At 37.2% G+C, this 10,198-nt stretch overlaps 1 protein-coding gene across 1 annotated transcript; it reads right to left on the reverse strand.

Moving 5' to 3' along the window:
* Positions 1–279: 279 nt before the first annotated feature.
* LOC129924629 (uncharacterized) lies at positions 280–3,728 on the reverse strand. The gene is made up of 2 exons (XM_056020896.1): positions 3,512–3,728; positions 280–3,018 (listed from the first exon to the last, which is right to left on the reverse strand). Exon 2 carries the CDS (start codon positions 2,584–2,586, stop codon positions 1,123–1,125), a length of 1,464 nt encoding a protein of 487 aa, XP_055876871.1. The 5' UTR covers positions 2,587–3,018; positions 3,512–3,728; the 3' UTR covers positions 280–1,122.
* Positions 3,729–10,198: the final 6,470 nt, after the last annotated feature.

The raw sequence follows: 10,198 nt of genomic DNA on the forward strand, positions 1-10,198 counted from the left end.
ACCCCCAAGCTTGCAAGAGAAAGGCCTCAACATGACTGTTTTTTTTCGCCGAAGATTGAGAAACAGTCTTATTTTATTCTCATATATCGAATATATATATATATATATATATATATATATATATATATATATATATATATATATATATATATATATATATATATATATATATGGCTCCTTTTGACTCGAAAGGCAATGGATGCGCCCAAGTGAGTCACTGGTTTTGGCTTAATCTTGAGACGGGGCAGAATCTGGTGTGGCTAATATATATATATATATGTGGTGGGTTTGGCACAGAACAAACTAAAGGACAAGGCGACTCGTAGGGCGATTCAAAACTGTTTATTATACATTAAAGACCTGCCAAAGGCAAACATAAAACATAATAACTAATGAGCATTAACTAAAAATAATTAATAAGCCTAACTGGTTAGACCAAGTTGCACACACAGCATCAAAGTCTAAATATTAAATCTTAACAAAAAACGAAAAGAAAATCATATAGTGTAAGCCAACCATCTCTTATACAAACACAAGAGAGATATGGAACACCCTTAACATTATAAAAAATAAAAGACAATAACAATTAAATAGAACAACTGGTTCATAAAAGCCAGTATCCACACACTGGTTGTAGAATTAGATTAACAAGATGGACATTTAACATTCTATATAGGATCTAATTCGTATGGTATACTAAAGGTACACAATTCAACAAATGGAAACATTTACATACTGATTTCCTAAAAATAACGATAGTCCAACAATATGGACGAAATCCGGGGATAGTGATATTCTATGTAGACTACTAAATAAAATTACAATATAACATAAAAAAGTAAAATGCAATTACCTGCAGCCATACATAAACACATGGTGTAGAACCAGACACGAACAGGGAGTGGAGACGACGTAGGTCCAGTAGCATACGGACACTACAGCGATAAGAGATGCCGGTCGAATGGACAGTGCCCACGTTGGTCTGCCTTGTCATGCGCGGACACAAGGCGCCATCTAGGGTGAAGGGTCACGTGGATATCGGGGTGGCCGGTGTTTCCTGAAACGGTATCCGCTCCACTACAGAGCCCCTAGCTTGAAACGACCCGTCCCGGGGCGTTCAGCCTAGTAGGTTTCTGAAAACCGAAACAACTGTTTCTTGTCAGTGTCTTCTGGAACGACAAGCATCTTTCCAGTTTGTAACGTGCTGGTTCCATCGGTCATACAGAGTGGTCTGTCTTTCTCTAAACATAATGACTGGGAAGCTGTAGAAAGTGTGATAGGGAGCAGTGAGCGAAATAGTCTTTGTGGCTGGTTAAAATGCTTGTAGTTTCTTCTTTGTCTATCTGGCCTCCGGACTCTGTTATGCCTGTTCTTGTTTGGCTGCCCAGAGTTAAAGTTTCTATTTCTCGATGTTTGAATTGAGTGACTTGCATCTGTATTGTACATTGCATCAGCTTGTTGCTCATTGGTTCGTTGTTCTACTTGGTGGGTTGGCTGTGAAACAATGGGTTCACTGTTGCTCACAGATTGAACCTCCGCTGTGAGTTGTGGTGATTGCTGACAGTGACGCCTTACATGTCCAACTTCCCAGCACTGGGTGCAGACTGGTGATCCATCATCAGTGTATGGGAAGAATCCTCTCTTCGTCTTTGACCATACAAGACCCGGCGGTGCTGTTGGTCGAATTCTGTTTTGGTTGCCATGTTTCGTGTGTCTTTGTGTGGGTCTGCGTTGACTATGTGGTTGACTAGAGAGTGGGTTAGTTGAACTTGGCAGACTGTTATAGCCTGACCCCTTTATCTCTTCAAGTTGCTTCTCTAACTTGGCCAATTTCGCTAAGAGAACCTCAGACCACTGCTCTTGGGCTCGAGCTGCATCTTTGTTCTGGTTCTCCAACTTGAACGCATTGTTTCGTAGCGTTTGAAAGCTTGTCTGGGGATGTTGCACTATGAACTTAAACAGCTCTCTACGTAGGTCAGGATCACTGATTCCATAGGCAAATTGGTCCCTCAATCTTTCCTCTTTGAAACATTCTATGCCTTCTCTTTGTTCTTGTCGGATAGCCGTTGTGAACTCCTTAAATAGTCGGTGAGAAAATTCAAGAAGTGACTCGCGTCTTCTCTGCTGCGACATCAGAAATGTAATCTCTGCCTCTCGTACAGGTATGATTACTTCAAACGCAGAGGTAAGTGCATCGAGCAGAGCTTCTGGATCACTTCTGATATGAGGTGGCTGAAGATCTACCTCTACTCTAGCTGGACCACTTATATTCGCAATGATGGTTGCTGTCTTCTCTTGAGGCGAGAGGTAAGGTCGAAGTTCCCATAGATCTCTTATTTCTCTGACGAAATCTTCAATTGAAACTTCATCATTTCTGCCTTCCCCACTGAAATGTCTAATTTTTCTAGCAGGTTCTATGATGTAATGAGGGCGCTGACAGGCCAGTTTCAATGCCTCAAGTTCAGCTTGTAGTCGAGTCAACATCCCCTTAGTGACACATTCCATTCCCTCCGGCTCTCCTCCACTGCACATGGGACCCATGTCTCTCCCCTTCACTGAACTAGGTTCCACCATATTTCCCTCCATCTGGCTGCAGGTCTTAAGAAACTCTAACAATAATAGTAACCTAATAACGAAATCTATCTCAACAGAAACAATGTTCAAGCGAAGTAAAATCACAATTAAGAAAATATAAGCAAATTATATTAAAATAAACTAAACTAAATCTAACTACCCTGAAACAAAAAGAAGAAAACAAAAAATAGAAAATATTTGAAAGTACAGAAACAGGAATAAACTAACTGTTACTTGTTGACATCTACGTCTGGTTGTCACTTTCTTAGTTTCGATTGTCAGGAAGCAGATTCTGAGACGACTTCTGGTCCCACAGTGTAGTCTCTCTTCCTGACCCCACTCGTGCTACCAAGTTTCTGTGGTGGGTTTGGCACAGAACAAACTAAATGACATGACGAAGGCAACTCGTAGGACGATTCCAACTGTTTATTATGCATTAAAGACCTGCCAAAGGCAAACATAAAACATAATAACTAATGAGCATTAACTAAAAATAATTAATAAGCCTAACTGGTTAGACCAAGTTGCACACACAGCATCAAAGTCTAAATATTAAATCTTAACAAAAAACGAAAAGAAAATCATATAGTGTAAGCCAACCATCTCTTATACAAACACAAGAGAGATATGGAACACCCTTAACATTATAAAAAATAAAAGACAATAACAATTAAATAGAACAACTGGTTCATAAAAGCCAGTATCCACACACTGGTTGTAGAATTAGATTAACAAGATGGACATTTAACATTCTATATAGGATCTAATTCGTATGGTATACTAAAGGTACACAATTCAACAAATGGAAACATTTACATACTGATTTCCTAAAAATAACGATAGTCCAACAATATGGACGAAATCCGGGGATAGTGATATTCTATGTAGACTACTAAATAAAATTACAATATAACATAAAAAAGTAAAATGCAATTACCTGCAGCCATACATAAACACATGGTGTAGAACCAGACACGAACAGGGAGTGGAGACGACGTAGGTCCAGTAGCATACGGACACTACAGCGATAAGAGATGCCGGTCGAATGGACAGTGCCCACGTTGGTCTGCCTTGTCATGCGCGGACACAAGGCGCCATCTAGGGTGAAGGGTCACGTGGATATCGGGGTGGCCGGTGTTTCCTGAAACGGTATCCGCTCCACTACATATATATATGCTGTACGCACGTTTATGCATAGGGTTAGGGTTTAATGGGCGTTAGGGTTAGGGTTTGGAAAAAAATCGCCTCCCCACTCCAAAGTTCTGGATCCGCCAGTGAGCCATACGAAAACACGTGGCGTAGAACAAGGTGGAGACAAGGTAGGCCCAGTAACGTACAGTCACTACAGTAACAAGAGATGCTGGTAGAATGGACCGTGTCCACCTTGTTTTGCCTTTTTACGCGCGGACACAAGACGCCATATAGGGGAAAAAGGTCATGAGGATATCAAAGTGGCCAGTGTGGCCTCAACAAGTATCCCCCCACTACATATGCCTACAATTTAATAGGTTCTGATTGTCAGTGGAACCATGATCAATGACCCCATGAATAACGCTGACAGCCCGCACAATGTCATTAGCAATCAATAAGCTTCAAGTTCAATGGCGGCTGCTACTAAATTAACTTTTAACCTACTAGGCTGCTTCTATCCACCGCCCTCTCTGGTGTTGCGAGTCCCTAACCCGTTAGCTACTTGTTACAATGGTTTTGAGTGGTGAATACAGTCCCCGCACAATGAAAGATGATCAAATGTTCAATTATTTTTTTTTTGCCGGAGATCGTTGTTTGGACAAATAAATAAAGGGATTTCTCTTGAAAATTAGAATAATCTAATCTTCCAATAGAAACCACGAAAAGATTGCACACACACACACACACTATATTACAAGCCTTTTCTTCTTCTTCTCTGTTCTTAACAATGTTGGAGCGATCAGACAACTTGACCAATATTCGAACTGCGCAGTGGTTTCTAAATCAGGAGCTTTCTATATAGTTTTCCTTCTATAGGATTGTTTTGGCCTCTTGATAAAGAATGCAGTTTTGAAGGACGTGGTCAGCATTCTCTGGAGACACTCCACAAGGGCAGATTTCACTAGTTCCAATTTTGAGCTTCCGGAACATTTATTGACTTCCGTATTTCAATATAAGCTATATAGTAAAGTGCGAAGTTCGAGCAGACCCGATTTGACAAGAGGTTCGAACAGTTCACTTTTTAATGCTATAACTTTTTTATTTGAATGTTTACCAAATTACTACTATATTGCTACTGCGCATGCACCTTTTTTCTTTACTTCCGACACATACTATTTGCTTTTCCTTGTAAAGACTAAGTTCATGGTGAGGTCAAACTCAGGAGGTGTGGAATTATTCTTTTTTACTACCTGGTAGTGAAGGAAATGGGTAATGGGCTATTTTTAAGTCTGATGGCTCCTCAGCTCAAAGATACTATTTGAAGTTGTGGAGGGTGGGAAATGGTGCAATGGATGGTGTTCTTGCGCTGGAGTAAAAAGAAAATGACTTTATAGTAAAAATTAAATATTAAAACATGTTTTTAGATATATTTTCTTTGATCTGTTCGAACCTTCCATCAACCCGATCTAGCTTACTAACTGGTGAAAAATCCGCTCGAGGAAAAGTACGCTTGGCGATACTTACCTTACACCTCTTGACTTTGTATTTAATTTTAACTAAGCCTAGTGATACATTAAATCCAATCTATTTTTATAGAAAAAAGGAGAGATTCAGAGATACCATCAGTTTTTTCATAGGTCAGACCGTTACGGTGCTATAAAAATCCAAACTTGAAAATTGCTGCCAGCGGGCTTCTAGATACATTCTTTTAAGTTATAATTGTATGTTAAATATAATTGGAAGTGTATGCAATGTGCCAATTAATTTTATATGCGATTAATAACATGTTTCAATTTAACATTCGATTTTTAAAAATCAATTTTCGAGGTTCAGTTAAAAAAAAAGTTCTTATTTTTTTTCTAATTTTGTTATATAGGATAATAATTATTAATAGCAGTATAAAAGTTTTCAGATCATCCATTTGATGTAATGTTTCTTTCACTATTCATTCCAATAAAATATAAAGATCTCTAGTTTAAGTTTAGCATATCATTAGTGTCAGGAAAGTGCTAAGGAAGGTAAGACTATCATGACAAGGAGTCTTATTTAGCCGTTAATTAAGCTATTTTAACTATGTCAAGTACCTAAGGAATTCGGGGAACTCAAGGGAGGTCACCAAAACACGAGTGAAGACTAAAAGAAATAAAGAAAAGGAGAGTCCAATACCTATCGCAAATCATAATACAAATAAATAAATGAATGAATACATACCTAAACAGCCCCAGCATATATGGACTGTGTATACTTCTTTTATTAATAAGGACAAGACTAGACAGAACCATAGACCAGTAAAATTAAAATATAAGTGTATTAAAAGATGGTTAGGATCACATAGGCATACAATAACCCATAGCATATGCTTCAGCCTCTCGAGACTGTTTACAAAGTGCGCGTTATGGTGGTGGATCAACACGGAACCTACGGATAATTTGAATTGAAGAGTACATTTTCCAGAAACGAGCTAGATCTAATCGATAGCACTCTGCTCACCACGTGAAACACTGGATTTTTAAATTTCGTATTGTTAATATTTTCTTAAGGGTGTAACAGCACTGATGTAACCATTTTAACCATGAGAAAAAAGGGAGCGGATGTTTTGGGTTGTGTAGGCAGAGGATAATCTGATGACGTAATTCAAGGGAATAAAAGCACTGGTGTAAACGTTGAACGAGAGACTAGCTAGAGACCAATTGTTAGAGAAGGCCTGGAGACCAATAGTTAGAGAAGGCCTGGCGACCAATTGTTAGAGAAGGCCTGGAGACCAATTGTTAGAGAAGGCCTGGAGACCAATTGTTAGAGAAGGCCTGGAGACCAATGTCACATGTCAGTGTTGAAGCATTATATAACGAATGGTCTCGGTTATCGGCGTGAGACAGAAAAGACGTGGATTTGTTGTTAGATCTTGTTTCAATGATTCCATTGGTAGTGAGTTAGATCTTGTTTCAATGATTCCAATTGTAGTAAGTTAGATCTTGTTTCAATGATTCCAATTGTAGTAAGTTAGATCTTGTTTCATTGATTCCATTTGTAGTGAGTTAGATCTTGTTTTAATGATTCCATTTGTAGTGAGTTAGATCTTGTTTCAATGATTCCAATTGTAGTAAGTTAGATCTTGTTTCATTGATTCCATTGGTAGTGAGTTAGATCTTGTTTCAATGATTCCAATTGTAGTAAGTTAGATCTTGTTTCAATGATTCCATTTGTAGTGAGTTAGATCTTGTGTCAATGATTCCATTGGTAGTGAGTTAGATCTTGTTTCAATGATTCCATTGGTAGTGAGTTAGATCTTGTTTCATTGATTCCATTGGTAGTGAGTTAGATCTTGTTTCATTGATTCCATTGGTAGTGAGTTAGATCTTGTTTCATTGATTCCATTGGTAGTGAGTTAGATCTTGTTTCATTGATTCCATTGGTATTGAGTTAGATCTTGTTTCAATGATTCCATTGGTATTGAGTTAGATCTTGTTTCAATGATTCCATTGGTAGTGAGTTAGATCTTGTTTCATTGATTCCATTGGTAGTGAGTTAGATCTTGTTTCATTGATTCCATTGGTAGTGAGTTAGATCTTGTTTCAATGATTCCATTTGTATTGAGTTAGATCTTGTTTCAATGATTCCATTGGTAGTGAGTTAGATCTTGTTTCAATGATTCCATTTGTATTGAGTTAGATCTTGTTTCAATGATTCCATTGGTATTGAGTTAGATCTTGTTTCAATGATTCCATTGGTAGTGAGTTAGATCTTGTTTCAATGATTCCATTGGTAGTGAGTTAGATCTTGTTTCAATGATTCCATTGGTAGTGAGTTAGATCTTGTTTCAATGATTCCATTTGTTTCTACATATATCCGCTTACACGTTAAATCTGCGTACATTGTAATAAAAGTCACATTAAGTATTGAAGTTTTATTTCATCCAGAAGTTTGTACAAATTTATTCAAATTTCTTGATTACAAATGAAAATACTACACGACTACATTGTTAGAGTTGTGTTCCCTGTTTAAAGTTACAAGCCAACGACCGAGGAACAACACTAAATGTTACATGTTCAGGCTCATTTCTCCCAGCTAGCAATGTACTGTACACTTTTTTTTACAATACCTCTTTTCAGCTTGCTAACTCTGTTTGGGTTAAGGGTGGGTGGGCAGACACGGATCTCGAAAACGGCTCAAACGATTTTCCTAGAAATATATCTTTTGGAAAATAATTACTAGCTAATTAGCCACACAGGGAAAATTCTGGTCAATCCATCCATCTATTCATCCATTCGTTCATCCACACATTTATTTATCAATTCATCCATCCATCAATGGATTGAACAATGAATGTATTGTAGCTCTCCGACAACTTAGTGTTTCTTCTCATCAAATCTTTGGTGGTTACTCAAAAATGTTAGCCAGAAAAAAAAACGTAGGGAACTGTAGACTGAACCATACAACAAAGCTCTACAAATATTTAAAAAATTCAGAATTGTAACTACAAGGTAGACCTAAACAGAAGCTAGTGTATGTGATACTCTTGTAGAGTTCTGCTTCGACCCTGGCTTTAACAACACCGTATTTATTGGTCCCTAAAAAATTCCCCTTTTATATCTTACTAACTTGCATGGAACAAAATCAATGAATCTAGTATTGGAGGTACCGTTAGACCATTATAATCATATATTTACATGTACACGCACATACACGAACACATATACTTTAACATGCACACATGTAGTGTCTTTCTATCTAAAACACATAGGAACCTACATGCACACACACACACTCCTTGAATCTATAGGTAAAATAAGTAGCTAACACACTAATCCTCACCAATGGCAATATAAATGTTGTCCACACAATAGAAATGAGCCTATGGAAATAAACTAAAAGACACGACGATAGATTACAAACAGGAACCTGAATTGATTATAGCGTATTGATTATCACTTATTGATTCTTGAGTTGTGCGTAGATCTTAGATCTTTTAAAATTATTAAACTCCAGGTTCGAATCCGATCAGGATATCGGTAGGCCTCCATTCTTTATATTCGGAAGAGCTCGAAGCGACTACCAATATTAACGAATGTTTGCATTAAAAAAAATGTGCTAATAGAAAAACTCCCGCCCAAGCAACAGGTGAAAGTCAAGTTGACCTTTCATTTTCTTCACTTTTAGGTCTAGTTGTTACGAAGAGGAATACAACTGTCAGGGCCGGTCCTACCGATTGCGGCCCATGTGAAAGGGAATGCGCGGGGCCCATTTTGGGTTGTGATAATGATAATAAGTGAAAATTAAGATTTGTATTAGAAAATAAATTCGTCTTTGCCTTTTATTTATACTTTACTAAGTACAAAATCACTGTCAAATTAACATTACGAGCCATCTACAGTAGATAGTAGTTTTCCAACAAAAAGCCGATAAACATTTAGATCTGCCTTTTAGATTTACTATCCACTAGCAAAATATAACTTTTGTCTTTTTTTAAGAGGTCGAGATAGATTTAGATCTCTATTTGTATGCCAGGAACTATAAAAGTAAATTTAGTATTTGAACTTATTGTTTTGATTAAAATTCGCCTTACTATTATATTTTTATTAAATGATAGCTGACAGTGCCGGTTTTTTTTTAATCGCGAGTAGGATTGGCGTTGTCCATATTTAATGACACCCCGAAATGACAATTTCGTCTGTTTTTAAGGAGATAAGCATGAGTTTTCAGAAGATTTTAATAATTTCAGATTTTCATGACTTTTTCGTATATTTTACAATTTCAGGACAATTCCAGGAACCCTCTAATAATAAGTTAAAATGGTTTAATTTAATAATTTACACCTAGAATTCGCGCGAGGCCTATGAAAGTTCGGGGCCCACTGCGGCCGCACAGGTTGCAGTGGCCTAAGACCGGCCCTGACGATCTTCTTTTTTGAAGTAACGTCTGTATTATATAAGATAAGATAAGATGATCTAGAATTTAGATCCATTCTAGTTGGTTACCCGCACCAATGGAGAGCTAGAACGAGAGAACTAATAAAGGATCGTTCAATTTGTTTGTTTTGAAAGAGGAAACACCTTCATTTATTCATCAATTAAAGACGAAAGACAAACAAATAAACTAAAAAATAAATCAGTTATCATCTAAAAACTGTCTCACTATTTTAACGAAATTAAAAAAAAACATTATTTTATTACTGATTATAGCAAAAGATTTTATTTAAGATTTTTTTTTACACCCACACAAACTAATTTATACAAATACTTTTTCTTAGCATTACTTGGCGTCTAGTAGTTATTTTCGTAAATAATTATCAAAATAATATTGAAAAAAAAAAAATTGCGTTTTTACTATATCCCCCCCCCCCTCCCACATACACAAATTAACCCCCCCCCCCCACCGCTCCCGTTATCAAAGCTATTGTTGACAACATTGTCATTTTTGCTGTTGCTGTCAACCAGTGGAATCAACAAGACAACCTTACAATGCCAGACCCTCTTTATTTACCTCAGTTTACTCT

Source organism: Biomphalaria glabrata, chromosome 2 (genome assembly GCF_947242115.1).
Source record: "Biomphalaria glabrata chromosome 2, xgBioGlab47.1, whole genome shotgun sequence".
Classification (NCBI taxonomy): domain Eukaryota; kingdom Metazoa; phylum Mollusca; class Gastropoda; family Planorbidae; genus Biomphalaria; species Biomphalaria glabrata.